General features: G+C 35.3%; 1 protein-coding gene across 2 annotated transcripts in view; it reads left to right on the forward strand.

The window, feature by feature from the left end:
- Positions 1-4389: 4389 nt before the first annotated feature.
- Positions 4390-26443, forward strand: part of LOC123308471 (excitatory amino acid transporter 1) — a 38205-nt gene continuing 16151 nt past the window's right edge. Inside the window, exon 1 of one of the 2 annotated variants that reach the window (XM_044891132.1) lies at positions 4390-4628. Coding sequence is in view for 1 of the 2 variants with exons in the window: in XM_044891131.1 (XP_044747066.1) it covers positions 12676-12678 (3 nt within the window). In the remaining variant the exon portion in view is untranslated. Of the gene's footprint in view, positions 4629-12658; positions 12679-26443 lie in introns of those variants that run through there. The other variant, XM_044891131.1, reaches the window with a different exon arrangement.

The raw sequence follows: 26443 nt of genomic DNA on the forward strand, positions 1-26443 counted from the left end.
TATTTGGTACGCATGTGTATAACTCTTTATGGTTTTCACTCTTCAGTCTTTGGAACGATCGAAATCATTGTCAGGCCCAATTTTTTCTATGTGGTATGCCACTGACAAATTAGACAAGAATTTACGCAGGAGAAAATCAATTATTTCAATTTTTTAATTGATTTTGTTTCAGGGACCGGAAGTAAGAGTTTCAGAAGATGCATACTAGCAAATAGCATAGTCCTCCCAGATTGAATTTCAATCGATATTTGATATACCAGGTGGCCCACCCCAGACACGCGGCGCTCATTTTGAGGGAGTAAATGAAGATATTTTGAAAATCTTTTCTTGTGCGGTGTGTGTAGGATGTTCTAAAGCACAATTAAAAATTATTGTCATATATACAGGGTGTTCGAAAACAAAGATATTGACCAAAGTTCCTTTTTTTCAAATATAATACCCTATATTTGACCTCAAAAATGGAATGGCAAGCTCAAATTATGATGAGTTTCTTCAGATTACTTTATAGCTCAGAAGCACCCTTCACAAGATAATGGCGAAAAATGAAAAATATGGAGTTTTTTTTATAGCAATTAATGAAGAAACTAGTTACGCCAGCGATACAGACAGAATTTTTTCGAGTAGGGACAAGTCGGCTACTCTTACATATAAAAGAAAATTTCAACTCGATAATATACAGAGTGATAATAATCAATTCTCAAACATCAACTACGAATAATCGTCGACAACTTTCTTTTTTCAAATGGCACACCCGGTATTTCTATATCGCGTTGAACGTAAAGATTAATTTCGAAACTATATTCATAACATTTTCCTACGTCTAAACCTGATAGTTTCTGAGAAATTTTCGATTTTTGATTCAAAACTAGTGAACCATTTTCGCCATTATCTCGTAAATGGTCCTTCTAAGGTATAAAGTGATCTGAAGAGAATCATCATAATTTGAGCTTGCCATTCTATTTTTGAGGTCAAATAAAGAGTGTTTCATTTAAAAAAGTGTAACTTTGTTTTCGAAGACCCTGTATATATGACGATAATTTTAAATTTTGCTTTTGAACACGCTCTACACACACCACAAGAGAAGATTTTCAAAATATCTTTATTTACTCCCTCAAAATGAGCTGGTCTGGGGTGGGCCACCCGGTATATTCTTCACGAATTGCCATAAAAAAAATAGGATTGCCTCCTGAAAAAAATTATCAATGACGTGATATCTCAAATTTGGTGTACGCGCTGTATAATATTTTCTGACCGAGTTATATAAGCACGAGTGGTGTGGACCGGCCTTAACTCGGGTGGTTTGCGAGTAATGTAGACGATAATTCGAGCCTCCGCTTGTTGTCGGTACATCAAATGAAAGATGACTATGCTCGTCAAGCAGCTCGAGTCATGTGGACGAAGAAAAGACTGCAAATGAAGCGGATCTTCGCGAGTTAAAGCTTGACAAGCAACTGAGATAATGTGGAAGTGGAATGTGGACAATGATAGAGCCAACACGCCCGCGAGTCAGACTAGCCAAACCAAAGATATAATATCTTTGAGCCAAACCAGCCTACCAAAGATCTATAAACTTTGCAGCCAGAGCCAGACAAGCCCAAAACGGGCGAGTACGAGCACGAGTAGTGTGGACCGGCCTTTAGATATATTGTGCTCGATAGAGATAGATACTAATACTATCCTAGATTGCCTGTTTTAATTCGTTTATTTTATAATCCAGAAACCTTAGAATTGAGAATATCAAGTGAAAATTTTCGAAAAACATAGTTCTTTCATTCCAATATATCTCTAACCAAAATCACGTCCATATTTAGTATTCACTGGGTGCGTATCCAACGCATCTTCAACATTTCCTCTTATTTGGTCGTTGGATTAGGATAGAAACGATGACATACATGAAAATTAACAAAGAGTAGTCATTAAAAATAGAATCCTACTCATGCCGAAAAAAATTCGAATTTATCACCGGAAGAGCAAACTGAAACGTATGGAGTTGTTGATTGCCCAACTAATTTCAATAGAACAACTAAATTATTTTAATTACTACTGACCGGGACCCAAAATATTCTAATTAGAGATGCTATATTGGTTATATCCGGAAAAGAACTCCGGAATACGAAGCGATACATTTTTAATATTTGAATTGCGAATTGAATCTGAGGTTTTTGGTCGGTTAGTCGATCATTATGCCTTTCTGCTAGTGGAATTTCGAAGTAAGCGGCTACTCATCATGAATTCCTAATTGATATCTACAGGGTGGTGACAAATTCGATTCTCACGAATACTACTTCCAAACTATACCAGATAGAAATTCCCTTTATTGACAAAAAAGAAAAAAGTTCTGACTCTGTATAAGTGCTCTAACATGACGTGCCTCAAATCTTCATATCTTCTTCTGTTATAGATTTATAATAAAAACTGGTAATATTCGATTCTCGAAAATTGTTTATAAATATCTTCATACTAGGGCTAACCTGGAAACGGAAATACACAACCGTATCAGTTCAGCATCACGGGCATTCTGGAGGCTAAAGGACAGAGTGTTTCAAAATCACGACCTCAATCTGAAGACCAAGAGAGCTGTTTGCAAAGCAGTGGTCCTCCCAACGCTTCTTTACGGAAGTGAAAGCTGGACTCCCTATAGGCGACACATTAAACAGCTTGAACAAACTCAACAACGTCATCTAAGACAAATGATGCACATGACATGGTTCCACAAAGTTTCAAATTCAGAAGTCTTGCAGCGCCCGAGTTGTATAACAATTGAGACTCAAGCAACGAGAGCTCGACTCAGATGCAGCGGCCACATTCTTAGGATGCAAGACACAAGTCTCCCCAAAATAGCTCTGTACGGCACATTAGAAGTCTCAGTGTGAAGTTTGCGGTCAAAGAAGTAAACCAGAGTTACGCAATAAATTAAAAGAAAGAAAATGTGCACCGAAATGTTGAAAATCGAAAAATTGGAGTATCGAGCCACCATCAAGTACCTGTATTTAAAAGGGTTAAGAGGTAAGCAGATTTACGAAGATATGCTTAATACCCTTGGTGATCAATGTCCTTCGTATGCGACGGTGAAAAATTTGACTGCAAGCTTCAAAAGAGGTAAATTTTCCATTGAAGATGATGACCGATCGGGAAGGCCAGTTTCTTCGTCAGTTCCCGAAAATATCGATGCAGTTCATGACATGATTTTATCAGACCGTAGAATTGGGCTAAAACGGATATCTGAAGCACTGAAGATTTCATACGAACGCGTTCATCATATAGTTCACGTCAATTCGGGCATGAGAAAAATTGCTGCAAAATGGATCCCCAAATGTTTGAATATTGACCAAAACCGTGCAAGGGTAGAAGCATCGCGTTCGATCTGTGCCCGATTTGAAAACGATGTTGACTTCTTGAACCGAATTGTTACTATGGATGAGACTTGGATACATTTCTACGATCCAGAAACAAAGCAACAATCGATGGAATGGCGACACTCTGGTTCTCCAAGACCTAAGAAATTTCGTGTCCAAAAATCTGCTGGTAAAGTTCTTGCTTTAGTTTTTTGGGATTGCCATGGAGTAATCATGATTGATTTTTTGGATAAGGGTAGAACACTAACCGGAGATTACTATTCGACATTACTGAGCACTCTATGGGAAAAAATTAAAGAGAAAAAACGCGGAAAGCTATCCAAAGGTGTTTTGTTTTTGCAGGACAACTCCCCTGCACACAAATCTCATGTTTCCATGCAAAAAATTCGTGATTTAGGGTTTGAATTACTGGAACACCCCCCTTATTCACCAGATTTGGCTCCATCCGATTAGCATCTCCTTCCTCAACTGAAAAAAAGGTTAAAAGGTCGTGAATTTTCTTCCAACGAGGAGGTTATAAAAGCTGTGGAGGTCTGGTTTGCAGAGCAAGAAGAAAAAAATTTTTTGAAAGCTCTAGAGACGTTACAAGTTCGCTGTAATTAATGTATCCAATTAAGAGGAGAATATGTTGAGTAATAAAATATTTTGACATTGAAATTTTGTTTGGTTCTATAGTAGGTTAAGAATTTTTCAATATATCCTCGTATGTTCTTTGAAAGTGTGGGTTCTGGATTCTTATCGCTTAATTACATTGGAGTGAAGTGCGCTCAAAAGCCGAGTCCTACAAACTGCTATTCAATGCTATCAATGAACCACCAGCGTAGACCAGCAGGATAAACTCTCCATCCCAAGTCGATCTCAACGAAATCCTCACGTCGAATTATGTCATTCCTCCAAATGTTCGAAAAACACAGGCCTAATAAATAAAAAAAATGTCACGACTCAACACCGCTATCGTTAATAGCCGTGAGAACTCCTTGTTCCGGTCCTGCGTCATAGGATCCGGCATGGAGCCTAGGCAATTGAGCAGGCATGAGATTGCCGCCAGTTGCCGGGCAGCAGCAGGAACAGAATCAGTTGAGCGGTTCTCGGGTCTAGTCTGTGTGAGCGCGGCGGTCACTGCTCATCCGTCTATTATCTCTTCGGATCAGGACAATTCCATTTTCTCATCTTGTAATCGCGCCTTCTACCCGTAGTGCGTTCGGTGTTTATCCACGACAGAATTATCCGAGCGAAATTCTTGACAACCTGCCAACTACCTGTTGAACGAAGGTGAGTTATCATCTGTTGATGCTGCATGCTCCGGACAAAGCCAGCCCGTTGGGCTGATGCGCTCGAATCGTCGAGATCTATATCGAAATTCGAAATCCTGCGGCTTCCTATCCCATTAAGGGATATCTGCTGGTCCTCCTGCTGGATGATGCTGAAGCGGTTGCCATGGTTACCTGCCGTTTCCCTCGCCCTCAGTTGGGACGCGTCTGATTTATATTTTCCCTGAAAGGTCCAGCAAAATTTTCATGGGCTAGATGCAGAACGAGAGGAAAAACGCAACTTTTCATGTACTATTTAGGAGTTTGCCGTTCATCCTCTACGCAGGGTGAGGGTAGTCAAGTTTTTTGAATGACAATTAACCCTTAACTTTTGCTAAAAATTTGAATGATATATATACACTCAAGGAGTGATCGATGTTTTCAAAGTTATCGAAAACATGGCTTTTTCGTAGGGTAGTAATTCATTATCTCAAAAAAAAATTACGTCATTGACCTCTAAATACATAAAAAAAAGTAAAAATTCGGATTCAATGTGTTTATCCATTTCATCCCTATGTATTTCTGGTAAATTGTGGTTGTCATTTAACTCAACTGTCACCCTCCACCCCTGTTGGAAGATGCTTGACAAATTCCTCAATTCTATACAAGGGGAACCAACAGAACTCGATCGGTCGATAATTCCTAAAATTTTTGGGCTAAGAGAATGATTCAAGCTTTGGCGGAATCAATTCTAATTGGCGCATAAGCTGAAATTATTTTTGACTTTATAGGGTGAAAGTGGTGAAACATTATACATAATACCCTGCTTTCTCAAATCATTATACCCATTTTTATATCATATTCTGACAGCGGGTTTCATAAAACTTTGATTGTCCGATCAACGATTTGACAGTTACTCGATTTTTAAAACGAAATCACTGAAACCTTTTCATTTCGGAATATATTGCGGAAGCAGCAATTGAGAATAATTAAATGCACGTATGAACATCTTAATTTGATGCGAGAATGATATTCTGAATGACTATAACTGAATTATCGATTGAAAACAAATTGACGTCTATACGTCAATCAAGCGTTGATTCCCCGATCAAGCTTTATGAAACCCGGGGTCACCCCGGGTGAATCTACTTGAAATTCTGATTACAAAATACCCCAATTGTCATAATTTATCTGTGTGCTTTTCGACGTAGGCCATTTTTTCCGACAAATTTCATGGTTATGATGGTTTAAACTAGATATTAGAGATCATATCTTAAATTCGAGATAAATGTATGATTTTCGTAATAGAATTTCCGAAGAGTTTTTAAGTCTTCTTACTCTTCTTCCATTTTTCGGACCACTCTACAGGTGGCCATTTGAAAAAAGTTATTGACAGTTTTTTCACGTAATTTTCGAAAAATTGCAGTGTCTTGCCGACCACTTTCAGAGTGATCCGAAAAACTGAAGAAAACTCTTCGGGAATTCAATAGAAAAAATTCTACACTTATCCCGAACGGTTTTCAAGATATGATCTCCAGTTAAAATCTTGGTTAAAACCATCATAACAATAAAATGGCTACGTCAAACAGGTAGCTTGTGAGATAAGTAGAGTCAATTATCCCAAAATTTGAATCATTCTTATCCGATTGAGCACTGTTGACTCACCCTGTATATTAAAAGTTGCGTAATTTAAATAGAGATTGGACCTGTTCTAGTACAAAATAGTGAATATACAAAGATATGAATTTGGTGCATTCAGTTTTACTTTGTAAATAACTACATTACTACACATTCCAAAATTTATTATATGACAATAGAATGGCATCATGAGGAAAACATTTTTATAATACCTTGCTATTTCCATAACTAGCATAAATATTTCAGTGGAGATCATAGGGAGACACAAGGGCAAATATGGCTTTCTTTCATGGGGGTAATCACCTTCTATATAAATTTCGAAATATAGTTCACGTGACCAAATATCATATGTGGGGGTAAATAGCCCCATTACCCCCCTCGTAAATCCGCCCTTGGGAAGACAAAATATTCACTTCACGCAATGTAGAATTGCAAATTTCTGGAATCATTGATGATCACTAAATATAAACAGAATCATCCCAAAACATAGTCCAGGAGTATAGTGAACTTTCTGTCGGCAACTTTGAGATGAAAATAGTTTCAAACTACTGGGTTTGACTCTTTGATGAAGAATACCTTTACAAATTTATTTCTGCTCAACTTCTGAAAGCAGAGAGCCAGGAACTAGGAAATTTCAGGGTAGATTGATGTTCCGAATGCGTCGGTTGATTTTTTTTATATAAATGGGCAAAATACTCCTAATAGTTTCCGGGTTATTGACATCTTCATGATATTCACTTTCAATTCGGAAAAATTACCGATGAAATTGAGTTGAAACCCACTCTAGTATGCTGAGCATTTATTGTAGGTAATATTAATGACCCTGATAAATGATAATAATGCAATTGTAATGAAAAATACGAGACTGAAACAAATAAAAATGAATAGATCCTACAATCATTTGTACCATTGAAGGTAATTGCAAAATTGAGGTGTCACATAACATACGTGCCGCAGGATGGCTTCGTTTTCGAGAAAAATCCATTCTAAGAATGTATATTATAGCTACTGCTATGATTATTGTTCCATTTTATTTACTTTTTCAATTTCGCCAATTCGTTTATGATTTTTGTCAATTTGAAAGATTTTAATCTTAATTCGAATTGTTCGTTCATGTAATTCATCTTTTTTCGTCGAAAATAGTGTATCTTATACCCAGAAATGAAGTATATTTTTAGAGTGGATTTTTCTCGCAAACGGAGTATCCTACGGATATAAGACTGTTATAATTTTTTTTTTGTAGAAATCTACCTTCCTACAAGATTTCATATTCAAAATATCTAAAATATTCCAAGAAAAAAAAGATGGTGCATTTTGTCTAGGCCTCCCCATGCACTAGCAGTCACTGGAACGGTTATTATATTTAATTGTATTTTCAAACACTTTCCTCTATTAGTTTAAGCAAAAATTTAAAATAACTGTCCTCAGAGTCACTCCAACAGTCTATACAGGGTAAGTATTTCACTCGTTCAAATATTTTAACAGTAGATTCTTGAGGTCAAAAGAAACACTTTGTTTCCATACCATTTTTGCCGATCCGGCCCTGATAAAAAGATATAGCCATTATAAGTTTTACCAATGAGTTGTGCCACCCCTGATAAAACAAAATTACCTTCAGAATAACTAGCTAAATCTGTGCACTAAATATCCATGGATTTTTTAAACAGAGTTGTATTCAGCCAAAGTACCCGATTTTCCAAATTTCACATCAGATTAGTCGAAAACGGCGCATTATACGAGGAAATATAAAGAATGCTTTTATTTTACAAAACGTTCAAATATTCATGAGATAGCGTCCGGCTTAGTTTCAAGAGATGGATTCTTTGAATTTTTGGTATTTTTATGACATACAAAATGGTCATAATGAGAAAACTGAAAGACGTGGGTGATATTTGTGTTCAAAAAAGATTCATGAAATAAATGAAAAACTATATTGCGAAATGCATTTCATTCGGTTGAACCGTTTGTGAAATAAAAATGGCAAAAAGTGTTTCTTTTGACCTCGATACCCTACTGTTGAAATATTTGTACGAGTCAAAGACTCACTCTGCATTTCTTTATATCGAAAAACGAGCCAGATATAGTTTAATCTGGAATTTTGTCCTATTTTCCGACGTAGAGTATACAAATATTGAATTTTTCCAATAATTTTAGGACAGCCTGTATAAAAATTAAGGATATGCTGAAGCAAGGCATACAATTATATCATTTGATTTCACATGGAAAAAATGTAAATAGGTTCGTGCATTTAGGATAAATCTATTAAAAACAACCTACTCATTCGTTTCTAGGAATCAGTTTTTTCTACAAGGTATAGTGGCTACTTCAGCTTCTTCAAATATTTGCCTTTCTGTATTTGTTCAATAGAAAAACTCAAATAGGCATCCGACTGTTTGTAATTTTATAGTTTGTCTATCGATTCTGGAATCAAATAAAAGTGAGGATGAAAGCGTCTTCTTCAAGGTGAATTCAAAAACCAGTTTACAAAGCAACGCGGTTTGTTGACCCAGAAGGAAAATTATGTTTTCGATAACACAAGGTTTATTTGTGTCAAGAGGGTGTTCAGTTTGGCTATGAGGAACCGAAGTAGTCGGATATTATGTAATAATAAAAAGGGTTTCCTTATTTTGATATACTTATATCTGGATTTATCAATATTTGTTCGAATTGAGTAAACATTTAATTATCTACTGATGTGATACTTCATTTTTCGATTTTTGATCGAATATTTCTACGTTCAAAAAGAAAAAAATGACATAATATTCTTTCACTCATTATCACAGCAACCTCGATAATATCAATCTGGCATAGAGAAAATTGCTATTCTGAAATAAAAATTGTTTTAAATTTCACACCTTACTGACGTTATCATCACCTATTGTACACTTCCTCCTCCTCTTATTTTATAATACAATCCATTTCAATATTTGAATTCAACATCTGAATAATATCCAAATCTACTAAAGATATAAATAAAAATAAATCTTCAATTTTTCCAATCTCTCAACATCCTGTATCTGGCTAAACATACACGTTTTCTTCAAGAGAGCTAGAAATCCTTATTTTCAATTTTATCCTGACTCACCCTGTATATTCTATGAAAGCCAATAAACCTAAGATTAGAGCATTCCCCGTATCATCTTTCATAACATGTATTCGTTTATGATGATTACCACATGATGAAAGTTCCAGAAAGGAAATATCAAATGAACTCATTATTATCTGTCTTAAACTGACCGAATTATGAGCTGATAAGCTAGAAATTAATTTCGTTAATAAATCAGATGCCTGTATGTCGTCATCGCTGAAATGAAATCTGAATTAAAATTTATAAACTTGAAGAAATTTTGGATCTATTCGTCCTTTCAATTCCAAAGAATTGGTATTCAATCGTTAGAGGTCATATTTCTAATACATATTCAAATGAGCTCAAATCGGGAGTTATATTGAATAGACTTGGTTGGACATTTTCCAGTAGTCGCTTTTTACTTCTTTTTACTTTCCCTGTAAAGATGGAGAGCCGACGATGCTAAATCGGGATTTACTCGAGAGTCGTGGAGACTTAGTGGATTTTGAAGATTAGATGGTAGAAAGAAAAAAAGGTTCTATGATGTATGCACTTTCAGCGGTGGCAGGTTCTCAAAGATGTAAAAAAAATTGTCAGGTGTACTTGGGCTTCTCAGATTAAGATAGATATGCCCTATACGTGTTCTGATAATAAATTTATGTTAATCTGACAGTTTACGTGGTGGGGCTGACCGTACGAAAGAGTTGAAAATAGATGGTTAATCTCGGTGTTGAAGACGTTAATCTGACAATAATCAGGGGGGGTTTCTTAATTTGACAGTTTGAAGATGATAAAAAGGCATTTTTTAAAGATATTTCCGTTCCTGCACCTCTGATCGTTTCTGTATTCATTAGGAAAGTTGTAAATAATAAATTTCTATACAATTTTTGTTTGAAGCAATTTTTCAAACCCTTAACCGTTTTTAAGGCTAGAGGATGATGAAGGCGAGGAGCTTAGCCACACATGCGAAAGGCCAAGGTCAATGTAGAAACCCAGTCTAAGGTACAATCATTGTATAAAGACCACAGTGGTCTTTATACAATGGTACAATCATCGCCATATATCTCAGAAACGTTCAAACATAGAAAAAATTTGTAGAAAATGTTATGTTCTACAACTTTTATATAATGCGAAAACAATTTTAAGCTCTGGATAGGACATAATTGAAAAAAACTGATATTTGTGACTTATGGACGTTTTTTTTTGCAAGTTTGGAACCCTCCACACATTTTCGTCACGATTAAATTGTCAGATTAAGAGAATATATTATTTTAAACATGTAATCAACCACATATATCTTAATCTGACACGCTCGAGTATGTACTATGATCGTTTTTTTTACTATTCTGACAGGCTGTCCGAGACAATTCCCCCTATATACAGGTACAATTTTTGGTAAAGGTACTCTACAGGATTCAAGGTATCTCCCCTTTAATCTGACACGCTCGAGTAAATCCCGAATTTCCCTCACAGGCTCTCCAACTATAAAGCCTACATTCTAAATTTAAAATGATCTTGTACCGAGCGTGAAGCCAAAAATTTCTGTTTTTTGGCTGAAAATTTAGAAATGGTGAGAGCCTCAAAAAGTTTTTCTTTATGTTGGATGGATTGTTAGGTTATTTTTCCTCGGGGCATTCTAGTAATTTTCTCGATACATTGAGTTGCCATGTAGTATGCTATTTTATAAAATTTTCATTATCTCCTGAGATTCGCCTTTAGTAGCATATTGAGATTGATGATACCTTGTAATGAAAATGACCAACAGCAGTGGCGTGTTGTTATTGCTAAAATAAAAAAAGTTAATTTCATAAAATTGATATTACCATGGCAACAAATTGTATCCAAAAGTGGCGAAGACATAGACAGGTTTTGACCTAACAATCCACTCAGCATGAAAAACCTTATAAGTTGTTAGGCCTTCTACAATTCCCAAATCTTTCACCAAAAACGAAAAATTCTGGCCATTCTGCATCATTCATCCCCTGTACAACAAGAAGGGATTGAAATTAAAAAAAATACCCTGCGTCCGTTGCATAGAGACAAAAGATTTTACTTCGCATCTTAGGTAGTGTCGAAGTTGGGGACAATTTTTTAGCGGTCACACTTCATTTGCTATTCATTTTGTATAGTTTCAGTTTGAATCTTTTATTGATATATAACAGTTCATTTTTTTCTAAAAATCAGCAAAAGACAATCGGCTTCATAATGAGAAAGTTCAAGAAAAGTCTTGATTAGATATGTTGTTGTTTTTTTATTTTCGATTTGAATGTTAGAATATTCTGGAAAATTGGGAAATTATGGATTATGAATTATTTTGTAGTGTGGTACCTAACCAAAGTATATGTATCTAATCATTTTTAACAAAAACCGTATCTGCTTCATTGAAAAACTGCTGGCCCAAGATTACAACAATCTCGAAGGCGTTATATATACACCTATCCATTTCATGATTATCACAAAAGAAGTATAAATTTGATGCCAATCGGATAATGTATTATCCCATTATGAAAATTCGCTTTCGACGTATTGTTTTGTTTATGAGCTTTAGAAACGTGAATTATTTCTTATTGGGAAATTGAAATTTACTCACTTTGAACATGCAAATTATTCAGAAATTACAATTAGCAACATCGATTCATTATTTGAGAGAGTTTCAAGTAGCGGAATTTGTGGGGAAGCCTGATCAATTTATACTACGTTAATTAGAAAGTTTATACCCCATCGCACTTTTCGTTTGATGCTATATCATAGGAGGTTTGAAATATAGACTACAGTATACAGAGTGAGTCTTTGACTCGTACGAATAATTCAACAGTAGATTCTTGAGGTCAAAAGAAACACTTTTTTCTTTTACCATTTTACCATCGAAAACAATCGTTATTTTTTCAAATTGTGTAAATGGTTGTGGCAACATTATTGACCGGCATTTCATATATGCTATCCCTACCTCGTTTTAGTTAAAAACACTTAAAGAAATTCCTAGCCAACCGCTTACTCTAACAAAAGTGAATGGACGATAAGCATAAAATTTGCAACATTTCGAACACCCGATAGAAGGACGTGATTGAAAAAAACCTACAGTTTCAAATTCTTCATCACCTCCGATTTTTCCATGTGCATCCCATGATAAATCAAACACTTTTCTTTGGCGTTGAAAAAATCTATAAGAATACAACCGGAATTCAATAATTCTTATCTCATTCTCTCGTGTTACTCGTTAGAGGTTAAGTTTGTTTTCGACGACATCCAATATTTGAGTTTCGAGAAAAGTGAAATCATCTCAGATAATGCTGACAGTTTCTGGGTGATTTATAAGAGAATAAATTCATAATCCGAATCATTATGCAAGGATCCGTCCATCGAAATGGTAAATAAGATTTGCTAATTAGTTTTTGTAGATAGAATAGGAGATCCCTACCAGGATCGTTTTAAAACCGTTTCCATTAATAATTTATTTTTATTAAACACTTCCTTTGATTTACTCTCTCGTTCCCTTTTAGGTTACTACTTTCTGCTCGTTCTATTTACACGGGTCCATATTATGGAGCGTTTGCCGATATATTTCCGCCCTACAAAGGTGAAAACAATGTAATAATGTGAAATACATCAGTAGGTGTATTAATTTTTCACAATACCTGCTCAGAAAGACTCAAAAATATCAATTCTATCGTTCATAAAACTTTTATTCAAATTTGAAAAAAGTGCTCATACAGGTTGCCAATAACCTGAATATAAGAGGTATTTTAGGATATGCCGAGGAATATACAGAGTGTGGATGGCCTATAACACGTTTCCAGAAAACTGATCATAATTTTGTGCTGAAAATTTGCATGTTGGGGTTTTCGACTATAAACTTTCCCATTAAAATATTCTCAGGTGTACTCAGCTCTGGGTTACATCGGAAACAGCCTACTACTCTTTTATTTCAAATGACACACTTATTATATCTTGTGATATGATGTGATTGCAATTTCAACAACTATAGCTTGGGTAAAATCTCAATATTACAACCTTTATATTTTTTTATTATTTCAGTCGATTCTACAGAGGAAAAAAGAGGAGGTATTAACTAAATAAACTGTACTTGGTATTCCTAAATTTGCGGTACAAACGAAAAGGAGATTCCTGAAGTAATTTCAATTAAAAAAGTATCACAAACATGGGACCACAAACGATTCGTTTTCGAAATACAGTGCGAAAGATTGAAGGTATTCAAGTGAAATTTGGCATAAATATTATAATTGATAGTTCTCACCATGTGACAAGCCAATTTCGATAACAATTCTACAGTGTGATATTTTTCCTGGAACACTGTTCCCTGTTTTCCTCCAGAATTTTTTTTTTGCCATGCCACTGTTGATTTTAAAAAATGTAAAAAGAAGCTTTGTTATACTAACGTTTGGTCTCTTGTAGTTTTGTCGTATTTGCTACCGATTTTTAGAACAAAATTTAGATCTATTTTCCCAAAATCCCCAGAAAAATCCAAATTCTCATAAAAACTCAGTTAGTAAGCTGCTGTGGTTAATAAATTCATTGTTAGTTTTGACATATCAAAATAAACTCGTCATTTCTAATAATGAATGTGTTTTCACAACTTGTTTTGATACCAATCCAATTCCAACTTTAACACCCTGTATCTCGAAAACGAAACGTTTGCTATCTCACGTTTATAGGACTTTTTTTCTTGAAATAAGTCAAGGAATCTCCCTTCTTCGTTTATACCTCCAATTCAGGAACACCCAGTATACCTAATTTCGAAACTTCCATCATCACGGAAAAACTAGAAAAAAAGGGAAGACAGCAATTTCAGCGTTATTGAATGAAATATCATTTTCCATTTGTGGTTTCCGGAGGTCACAGACTTATCAAGCAGTTCAGAATTGATGTTTTTCATTATTTTAAGTTTTTCCTTGATAACTCTGAAAGTTTTTTTGAGTAAAGGGTTTATTGAGGTAACCACTGGTCTTCATTAACGTAGAATTGACTGAAATAATAAATATGTGAGTTGCAGTTTGAAAATCTTGAGTTGTCCAATTTGTCTTGAACTTTTTCTGTTTGTTGAATACCCTAGTGGGTAGTTTTTCTAATGGAAACATTTAAGGCCCAAAATGCTTCCATAAAAATGAAGAATATATGGTTTGTTAATGAAATTACACATGTTGGAATTTTTTCAACCCTGAAGTATGCTCGAAAAGAGTTGAAATGGTAAACCTCTAAGATATTTTTTCTCGCAACTTTTTTGAATGATAATTGAAAAAAAAAACATGGCTGAAAAGCCCAATTCATATACTAACTTCTTCATTTTTACAAGTTTTGTTGACAACTTAAGCATTTACGAGACTAAAATGTTGTGAGAAAAAATATCTTAGAGATTTACTATTTCAAACCTTCCTGAGCATACTTTGGGTTGAAAAACACAAAACATGTGTAATATAATTGATAAATGATATTTATCAAGTTTCTTTTCTTTAGATTAATATTCAGGGAAAATAAAAAAGAAAAACAATTTTTTTTTGGTGTAACTTTTCCTGGGGGTTGTTCATCGAAAAAATTGTATACTTATCTACTTTAATTTTTCTTGAAGAATCACCCTTTTCATTTTTGTTATCATTCAGATACACCCGTTATACTATCCTATGGAACACCCTGTAGACTGTGGAGTAGATAACATACTTAATTCGAATAAATTTGAATGATAATAAACGAATAACATATAATCATACATGATGTCATAATTGCACTTGCATTATTGTTAATTTACATAGCATTCCGATGAATAATAAGACTAATGATCAGATTATTCAATTTGGAAACTGATCTGTGATTTAAGAACCAAGGCTCTCATCAGGCTAGAATATTCGAAAGCTTTCAAAGAATCTGGATTAAGCTTTGTCCTCTTTGCCACTCGTTCTTTCTAACCTGAAAGAGTCATTTTTCCCAAATGTCTGTAACTTTTTGTCGAAAATGGTCTTCAATTAAACAGTTGAAGTGTAGCAATACGTAGACTTGTCTGGAATTTCGTTAGGATCGTGTTACTACAAAATTGAAAAAATAATTGTTGAGGAAAAATTTTTTATCTCAGAAACTATTCGCCTGATGGAACTCAAAATTTGCACGAATTTTCAAGACGTGAATTTAATTTAATTTGAAAATATTGGGAAAATAATTTTTTGAGTAGAGGAGCCAGAATAACTTGTTATTTGGATGGTGGACTGACTGACCTGGTTATGAATTCTTAGTTTTTATACGATGTTTCGTATTTTTACTTGATGTACCTCAGTCCAAAAGAGCATATCCAAACTTGGTTCATAAAGCAAAATTATTTGTAATACAGAAAGAATTTTCTTCTGGGATAGTTAAGCTATTCACAATATTCATTCTAAACAATTCGAAACTAGTTTCAATACACCTTCACCACCCACATCAAAGCTTTCGACCTTGGTTCACTTCTTTCCGTTGGAAATACATAATCATTTCTGTTGAGATTATTGGATATAATCGTAAAAGATTACATTTCGAGTAACACGTGTGATAGACCTAACGAAAATAATTCTGGTTGTATTTTCTATTCGCAGAACAATTCCAAGGTAAATAAACAAATAATAATTCATAAACCTAAACGAGTCGTAGATTAACCAGTTTTTTGTGGAACTGTCTGCAGAAGCTGCAGCGCAGGAATTCCTTCAAAAGTTGTACAGTGTGATTCTGGTAAAACCGAGGGTAAAACACAACACCCTTAAGAATTAGTCACACAATTGAAATTTTCAAAATCCTTCAGGCATTTCCATTTCTGTTTTTCAATAGAGGCTGTGGGTCAAATGATACTAATTTAATTAAGTGTTTTTACACTTCTATATACAAGAAAATTAATTGAAGAAAGATTTCGTTTTAATTAAGATAAATATTTTTGGTTATATTGGGCCCACATTGAACTGCTTGGAAAAAATGATTTTGTTGATATTTCATTCCACAAATCACAACCCTTAAAATTAACCAACTAAAATCTCAGGATGTTGAATCAAACTTCGAGAACTCAGTGCAGTGTTTTAGGAGGAAAATCTGAAGAGCAGAATGAATAATTTTATTGTCTGTTTCATTTGTTCTTAATAGGTATTTGGAACCGTTAATTGAAAAAGTTTTTGTGTGATTCTAGAGATCAAGTTTTGGAAATGGTGAAAAAAAGTGAAGAATAACTTTTCTTCATTTTGAACGTATCATTTGGTTTATACTTGAAAATACATATATAGAAATGGGTTACAAACTCATAATCTTTTCAATTCTTTGACAATCATTCTTTAAATTAGAATAGAAAGACAATAAATTGATGGGAAGAATTCTTGTCATATTGGTATGATAAAAATATTGTAGTGTTTTATCATTATGCCCGTATGAATATTCCAACAAAACTAGCAATGATGCTAGATATGAAACTGGCGCATTCACCATTCTGTGACGACCAGAAGCATCGTCGTTTTGAAATGAACATTTTTGCTTTAAATATTAGCGTCTCAAATTACTGTAACTCAGTTGACTCAGTTCTCAAACTTTAGTTTATGTTTTCCAACAGGAAGAGTTGCATCCAAGAACAGTCTAGATGTTTTTACTTGATTCTCGAGAAATACTGTTACGTTATCTTTATAATTATGTTAAAAAGAGGCAATCTAAATAATAATGTTCTGGATTGTTAATATTCATATTCGAAAAACATAAGGCTAAAGAAATTTTTTACTAGAAAGCTGAAAAACATTCGTGTGGGTGGACAAAATTTTAGTAAATGATAAATATTAAAAAACACTTAAATCTATTTCCAAACAAATACATAACACTTATTTCAGCTGATGCGTATAGAAATGTATTCAAAAAAATTTCAATGAGAATACGTATAATATGCCTGTTTTGGTTCGATTTTACGATGGTTCCAGATCGGTTCAAAACAATCGCACATTTATTTATTGAATGAGCTCGCGCATAGCTTTTTTTAACATTTCTGAGTGCGAACCAAAACAAAGCTATTATTACAAAAGCAACACAGGGTCATTCTTACCCAAAATTAACGGAGAACCATAAAACAAATCACAGTGGCATGTTGTAATTTATGACATAACAACAATGAAAATTAAGAACTTGAGAGTTCTAGGCTTTGTTTGTTGATTTTGTAGTATGTTAGTAGGTAAGGTATAACTAGTCAATGATGATTTGAATTCACGTTGTTGAAAAAAATTCAAATTCTCTTTTTACGGCCCAACTCTGATTTTATGGTGAGCTTATGCAGAGTTACCAAGAACTAATACCTAAGAAAGGGACTCCTCTAATTGTGCACGTGTTTGCCATATGCCTATAAGATTGGTCCCTTTCTTAGGTATAAGTTGTTAGTAACTTTGCATAAACCATTAATTCGGAGTTGTGCCTTAAAAAAAAGAATTTGAATATTTTTCAATCTCTCTCTCTCTCTCTCTTCCTCAGCCATTCTTCATCCACTCCTGGATGTAGGCCTCCTTCAAATGACTCCATTCCGATCTGTCCTGTGCCACCCGATGCCATCCATTTCCCGCCCGAGCCTTAATGTCGTCTAACCATCTCCGTTGCGGTCTTCCAACACTGCGTTTTGTTTGTCTTGGTCGCCAGTGTGTAAGTTTATTTGTCCACCTGTTAGAATCTTGACGAGCCACGTGTCCAACCCATTGCCACTTCAGATCTGCCACGCGCTGTATTATATCTACGACCTTTGTTCTTTGTCGTATTTCTTCGTTTCTCACCTTATCTCTCAGACTCAATCCAAGCATCGCACGTTCCATAGCTCTCTGCATTACCCTTAATTTATTTGTAGATTTTTTTGTCAATGCCATTGTTTCAAGGCCGTATGTCGCCACTGGCAGTACACAGGCATCAAAAACTCTTTTTTTCAGGTTTATGGGGATGTTGTTGTTCTTGAATATGTATTTTAGTTTTCCAAAAGCCATCCATGTCAGTCTTATTCGCCTGCTCAACTCCGCTGTCTGATTCTCTCTACCCAATCTTATTGCATGTCCAAGATAGATATATTCTGTCACATTTTCCAGTTTTGTAGAATGAAAATAGATGTCTTCCTCGATGTTACTCATTATCTTGGTCTTCGAGATGTTCATTCTTAAGCCAATCTTTTCCGCAGCGGCCGCCAGTTCTTTTAGCATATTTACCAGTTCGTGGGCATTACTGCTAATCAGGACAATATCATCCGCAAATCGGAGATGGTTCAGGTACGATCCATCGATGTTGATACCTTTCGTTTCCCAGTGTAACGATTTGAAGATGTTCTCCAGAGCGAGGGTGAATAATTTTGGAGATATGGTATCGCCCTGACGTACACCCCTATTCAATCGGATTTTATGTGTTTTCCATTCTTCATTTATCTTGACGTGAAAGGTTGCATTTTCGTATATATATTTCAACAGATTCGTGTATCGAGAATCTATCCTAGCGTCGGCCATTGCTTCCACAAATGCCCATGTTTCGATAGAGTCGAATGCCTTGTGGAAATCTATGAATGCCAAGTGTAAAGGAACGTTGTATTCTGACGTTTTCTCTATAAGTGTTCTTATACTTTGAAGATGGTCCACTGTCCCAAAGCCTCTACGAAATCCTGCTTGCTCCACTGGTTGGTATGAGTCAAATTTATGGGTAAGTCTGTTCGTAATTATTTTAGTGAAGAGTTTATATAGGTGAGAGAGAAGGCTGATAGGGCGATAATTCTCTAATTTGAACTTATCTCCTTTCTTAAAGAGCAGAATAACTTCTGCATTCTTCCAAGCTTCTGGAATTCTACCCTCCTCCAAGCATTTGTTCAAAAGGATCCGCAACGATTGTTCTATGACGTCTCCTCCCTCCCTTAGCATTTCACTAGTGATCTTGTCTTCTCCACTGCATTTTCCATTTTTCATTTGCTTAAGAGCGGCTCTTATTTCTTCTCTTGTTATCTCAGGGATGTCTTCGGATCCCACATTGCACACGACGGATTCTGTAGTTCTTGGGCTAGGTCTGGTAGAAGTATAAAGACGTGTGTAAAAATCTGTTATGTGTTCAGTAATACTGTTGCTGTCTGACACCACATTTCCACTCTGATCTTTCATCTGCGATATTCTGTGTCTACCCGTGGAAAGTTTCGATCTTAAGACTTTCATATTCGCATTGTCTTCAATTGCATCTTCGATTATTCTGGTGTTATAGTTGCGAATGTCTTTTCTGACCTGTTTTTGGATCTTCCTATTTAGTTCTCCATAGCCTGATGCATCTCTTGGGGTTCTTTTTCTCTCTTCGATCAGTTTGAGCGTATCTGGCTGTATTTTAGGGTTGTTTTTTGTTTTTGCTCTCATGCATACTTTTTTGGTAGCGGTGTATACATCAGTGGTCACCTTGTGATTTAGGTCATTGATGTTCATTTTTTCTAAATCACTAGTTGATTCAAGTTTTTTCTCTAGTTCTCTCTGATAATCGCCTTTACTTAGTTGTAGTTCTTTAGAGGTTGGGAATCTGCAGGCATGGATAAGCTTGTTTCTTTCTATCTTCAGCCTGAAGCTAAGGGAAGCTCTTACCAATCTGTGATCGCTGTTCGTATCAAACTGGTTCAGAACCGAAACATCTGTGCAAATTTTTCTGTTGTTCGTTAATATGAAATCAATCTCATTTTTTGTTATTCCGTCTGGACTTTTCCAAGTCCATTTTCTCTGCTTGGGTTTTTTAAAAAACGTATTCAAACAATATAAGCGTTCTTTGTTTAAGTAGTCTATCAGAGATTCTCCTCTATCGTTCCTAGTACCAAGGCCAAAGTTCCCAATATAGTGAGAATCAGTTGAACACCTCTGGCCGATTTTTGCATTGAAGTCACCACTTATTATTTTGAAGTGTGTTTTTCGTGACTCCATGGCCTTAGAGATATCTTCAAGAAATGTTTCCATCTCTACTTCGTCTGCCTGGCTTGTCGGGGCGTATCCGTGGATGAATTGAATGCTGTATCTCTTATTCAGTTTAAGTATCATGTAGACCACCCTGTCTGAGATCGAATTCATTTCGGTTATCAGGTGTCTCAGTCTTTTATTTACCAGAAAAGCTACTCCTCCCTGCCCAGGCTCGGCAGAATTTCTCTGATACAACAAGTGACCTGTGTTCAGAACTGTGGCTTTCTCTTCCGGAAGGCGGGTTTCACATAATCCCAGAATGTCCCACTTTATGTGCTCAAGTTCTTTTTCTAATCTAGCGAGGTGTTCCGTACTTCTCATCGTTCTTATATTATATGTGGCAACATAGATCTTTGTTGTTTTCGCTTCTTGTTTTCTTCTAGGATCTATCGAATTTTTGCCTCCCCCAGAATCCGAATTGAGGCAGACTGATTTGTAATCAGTGTGAGATTTCGTGCTATCGGCACTACTCACCTGGGGTATTTTCTTTGAATTCGACATTTCGGTATAGAAATTGTATGAAGGGTTTTTGGCATATAAAACGCCTCGCTTGCCGAGCGTGTTGGCGAGTGTGGTTTTCAGCCGCCCAATCTGGGTCAGACGCTGTTTGTAGCCGCTCAATTTGAAAACAGACACTACGGTGCTAGTTTTGGTCCACCCCGAGTATTTGATTTCCTCGGCACCCACCATATCTGGTAGGCATTCCCCTATCCGCCACCTGGGGAGGCGCCCGATGGAGGACTAGCAACCCCACACGGGTTGCTAGTTGCATTTTTCAATCACGTGAATCCAAATCATCATGCTACCGTTGACTAATTAAACCTTACCTACTAACATACTACAAAATCAACAAAGCAAAGAACTCCCAAGTTGTTAATTTTCATTGTTGTTATGTCATAAATAACAACATGCCAGTATGATTTGTTTTAACGCCTTTTTGATTCGTCACTACGACGAATTGAGTTCATTGTACTCAACTACAAGTCCAGAATAGAAAGAATTTTCCCGAAACTTTGGGAGCAACGTTAAACTTTCGATCCTGTTCACTCAACAAATTAGTAAATTACATTAGTAATGTTATTCCAAACTGCCAATCAGCTTTGGGACTCCAATAATTCCACATGGCTAAATTTTCGAGTTGAACAATATTGCAAATGTAATCTGAGGTCTGTTGGGAAATAACACAAATTATCCAGTTCAACCCACTCAGTCTTTCGGTATACAAACAGAACTAATTCTACATGAACTATTACGATTATTTGCTTTTCAATTTGACACATACATTTGATAAATTACGACATGACAAGACTCTAACATACAGTTGGTTCCACTCCAGCACGTCGGAGGTTGCTGAGTTTTATAAATTACTGTTTTAAGTAGCTTTAACCTTTGGATTTCCTCGTGCTGTTCTCAGTATGAATGACTAAGACGTAAGAGAGACACCGTAGATAAACTGTTGATGATCAGAAACAACTCTATTAACATAACATTGATTCGAATAATCACTTCATTTTTGTTCAGTTTTTCAGAATGAGTGATTGAAGCCACTTTTCACGATTGCTTTAACTATAAAAATGTAAATAATGAGATTATTGATATTGATACCTGCATGTAATTTCTATAATATTTTTGTCTGAGAAAAACAGGCTGTAAAAGAAATTTCATATCTGAAAACTCTCACGAAGACCATCGAAGTTTTCGATTCAGTAATAGTAATATTCAATGGCAAAAGCTATCGCTATACAGGGTGGGCAAAATTCGTTACTACTGAGGGGATATCAAGAACCATAGCAGCTAGAAGAAAACAGATAACACATTCTCTAGGTCTTTTTTCATGACTAATTTAAATCTGAAAACAGAATCGGCCTATCATTTTTAGATTTCGAGTTATAAACAAAAATTGAGATTTTGACGATTCTGAAAAGTTCTCATTACTTTTTTGTCTTTGAAGTTACAGATCTGAAACTTGAACGAAATTGTCAAACTCGTATCGTAGAAGGCTGCGGTTTTCACCATTCTTCATTTCTCCGAAAATGAGCTCGGAAATGTGTCATTCGTTTTCTTCTAGCTGCTATAGTTCTCGAGATCCTCCCAGTGGACAACGAATTTTGCCCACCCTGTACAGGGTGTTTCATAAACATTGCGAACAAATTCAGGATATTGTTCTCTGAGTTATTTGAGTCAGAAAAGTCCTTTAGACCTTCGCCTGGAAATGCTTCGTTTCCACTATACAGGGCGTTGAATGTATTCCACCGATATTATCGAAACGCCTGAGGTTTGGTAAAAATGGGTACCTCATTCAAGTTATTGATTCCACGTTAAATACCTTGTCTTGTTCTTATTGTGTTATTTATTTGGAATTCCTGTAAGACCCTCCAAGAAGTTAAAATTGAGGAATATTAAATATTTTGAGTTTCTTCAAATTTTAGAGCGATATTTACTGATTTTATCCCATTTTTTTACATTTTCTTCAGCGCTCCTCCTATAACATTACTCCATTTTGTGCTTGGACTAACAAATGAATAAGTTGGTCCATAAATCATGACGTATCCCAAAAAAATTAATTGGCCCATTTGTACAGCAAAACATCTAGGAGGCAAGAACCAGCTGAAATAATTCATTCTCGAAAAACATCGCGTCTAAATAACATGCAAATCGTAATCGTGTTATAAAGAAAAATAGGGAAGATCCTTGGGAATATGGTAATATGCACAAAATATTCAACATGATTTCTATGGAGATCACTGGAGGCAGTTATTTCACATTTAGCTCACGAATGAGTTTATCGTGATGAATATTTCAATGTATTTATTTATTGGATAGTAATGTCGACTGGTTAGATTGAAGGCGTGGGTTTGGGGTGATATATATGAAAATTATTCAGATAAAGGACATTGAAAGTACGCTTCTGGATCGTTGGTTGAATTATCATGTGAGATGTGATAAAATTTTCAGGACATATAAAAAGCTACTCTGAAAAATATTCTTCCCGTAAAAAGCATTACGCTCAGTGATAGGTACTAGAAATGTTATGCCGAATGAAAATATGGAAAAAATTCCGAATTATGAGTTTTCAACATAAGTAAATACAGGATGTAAATGAATACTTTGAAAAAATTTAAAAATTGATTCCTTATCTAAAAAAAGGGTGTGGGTCTTTCATATAACCCTTGTTCAGATGCGTCGCTCTGAAGATGGCACCTGACAACTAATTCTCATAATAATGAAAATATCAGAATTTTTTTAATGCCTTTTCGATCCCATAAAATGTCTGCTTAATTTCATTTTTTCTTTCTAGTTTTCTGGTATCAAATAAAAGAATTCAAACACTGCTTTTTATATACCTTTTTAAGGGGACTGTATCTATAGTTTCCAAACAGGGGCTGCTGAAAGATTTATATGAGACCCCCAATTTTTCTGACAAGGCATGATCCTTTTTGCAACTAATTATTTACACCCTGTATATTATACATTATTGTAGATTTCTGCAGGGTGACTCTTCGAGTCGTACAAATATTTCAACAGTAGATTCTTGAGGTCCAAAGAAACACTTTTTACCCATACCATTTTTTCCGATTCTGTCCTGATGAAAAGATATAGCCATTTTAAGTTTTCATGATGAGCTGTGCCACCCCTGGAAAAACAAAATAACCTTCAGGATAACTAGCTAAATTTGTGACTACTACACATCTGTGGATCTTTCAAACAGAGTTGTATTCAGCCAAAATACGCAATTTTTCAAAAATCACAGATAGTTTTTAATTTTTGAACATCAAATTACTCGAAAACGGCGCATTATACGAGAAAATATGAAGAATATTTTTTTTTACAAAACGTTCAAATATTCATTAGATAGCCTCCAACTTTGTTTCATGAGTTGGTTCTTTGAATTTTTGGTATATTTATGGTAGGTACGTAATGGTCATAATGAGAAAACTGGAAGACGTGGGTGATATCTTGTGTTCGAAAAAGATTCATCTAATAAATGAAAAACTGTATTCCGAAATTCATTTCATTCGATAAAACCGTTTGTGAGATAGAACTAAAAATTTTTTTTTAAGGTTTTTCAACAACCTGTATCTTTTAAACCGAGCCGATTCGGAAAAAATGGTAAAGAAAAAAAGTGTTTCTTTTAACCTCAAAAATCCACTGCTGAAATATTTGTACGAGTCAAAGACTCACCCTGTACATTAATGGATGTTAAGTATATGCATTAATTTTTGAACATATCAAATACCAAAATTGGTCGTTTTGAGGAATCAAATTTGACATTGGACTTGGTTAGATTTCATGAGAATGCTGATCCACATAAGATGGATTTCCAGTTGAATGAGCTCCTGAGGAAAAGAAATCAACACTACTCCTGATCGCATCGCCTGAGATTAATGAATTATGTATTAGTTCCATCTCGGAATCGGATAATCGAATACGGAAAATATAAAATTCATGTTGCAGGCCCGTCTTGAAACTGAGCAAATTCGTGTTGAATTGAAATAGGTCCTAGTTTGAACCGAATTTAAAACTTTATCCAGCAAATTTTATAGACTGAACCGAAAGCTCTCGACTTAAACAGTGTGAGGAATAAATTGTGTAAATCAAACAGTGTTGTGAATATTGTCGGAAAGGTGGATTAGCACAGTTTATAGTTATTTTCACTCTTTCCACGTATGTGCATCAATAACTAATGCTTGCCAATTTCTCTGCATGTTTTCTACCAAATTATTGAGAAAATCCTTGTTAAGTTGTTGCCACAACATTGGCAACAACTCTCGAAGGTGTTAGAGCATTTTCGGCTGTAGTCTGTACTCTGTAGGCATCAAGGACACTTTGTAATTGGTCCCAAGAGTGCTCGATTGTATTGAGTTCAGCGGATCTTGGAGGTCATGCAAGATAAGGAATACCCTTTTAACACTAGTCAGCTCGTAACAATGTGGCAGTGCACTATCATCGAGAAAGATTTTAGGGCCAATAGTTGCTTCAAATTTTGCCAATTTTGGTTCTGCACCATTGATAACTTCATCCAAATAAGTATAAGGGTTCAGTATTTATAAGTAAGTTCTGCCATAGAAACAAATCCTCGAAAAGCATAATGGTGTTTCGAAAAAGATGTATTTCTTGAAAAGAGTGGGTTTTTTTCGTATGAGTGAACGTGTCCATTCTACAGGGTGGCCATTTGAAAACGAAACAGACGAGATTACAGACGAAATACATTTTTTCGATAGAAATGCTCGGACAGGTCGATTTCTGTTTCGAGGGGGAAACTTAAGATGTAGGTTACGGACGCATAGCGCTTCAACCCTTGCTACTACAACCCTCACCCCCAATTTTTGAATAGGGAAGATGGGGTGAGTGATACCTCATTTGAAAGGTATTTTTATACTGATTTCAGCATAGTAATTGTTTTTTCATTTTATGCATTAGTTCTCGAAATATTCTTAACTAAGTATTTGGAAATGAAGATGGTGTTTTCTTGGCACTTGTAGTGTTTTTTTGTGAAAAATCGACATTTTGAGCTTCAAAACAACCATGACTGTGGCTTCCTTCCTCCAATCCACTGACATAGAAATCTTTAATCAAGATATCGAACAAACAAAGCGTATTGCGAAGGAGCTCAATCTTGCTGAAACCCAATCTAAATTATAATATCTTCAATATAATTTGCAGTATTTCCAATAACATGCTCAAAATGTCAATTTTTCACAAAAAAACACTACAAGTGCCATGAAAACACCACTTCATTTTCAAATACTTCGTTAACAATATTTCGAGAACTAATGCATAAAATGAAAAAACAATTACTATGCTGAAATCAGTATAAAAATACCTTTCAAATGAGGTATCACTCACCCCATCTTCCCTATTCAAAAATTGGGGGTGAGGGTTGTAGTAGCAAGGGTTGAAGCGCTATGCGTCCGTAACCTACATCTTAAGTTGTCCCCCTCGAAACAGAAATCGACCTGTCCGAGCATTTCTATCGAAAAAATTTATTTCGTCTGTAATCCCGTCTGTTTCGTTTTCAAATGGCCACCCTGTATATTAGGTACTCGTCGACTACCAGAAAGACCGTCATATCTGTCCTCATCAGTAAAGAGTACATAGTGCAAACGAACCAAGTTCGCTGTTTGATTTCTTGTCATCTGCAACGAATTGCTTTGTTTTCTAGTGTTTTTTCAAAGGGATAATTCCTAATGTCACTTTTTT

This window comes from Coccinella septempunctata, chromosome 2 (genome assembly GCF_907165205.1).
Source record: "Coccinella septempunctata chromosome 2, icCocSept1.1, whole genome shotgun sequence".
Lineage (NCBI taxonomy): Eukaryota > Metazoa > Arthropoda > Insecta > Coleoptera > Coccinellidae > Coccinella > Coccinella septempunctata.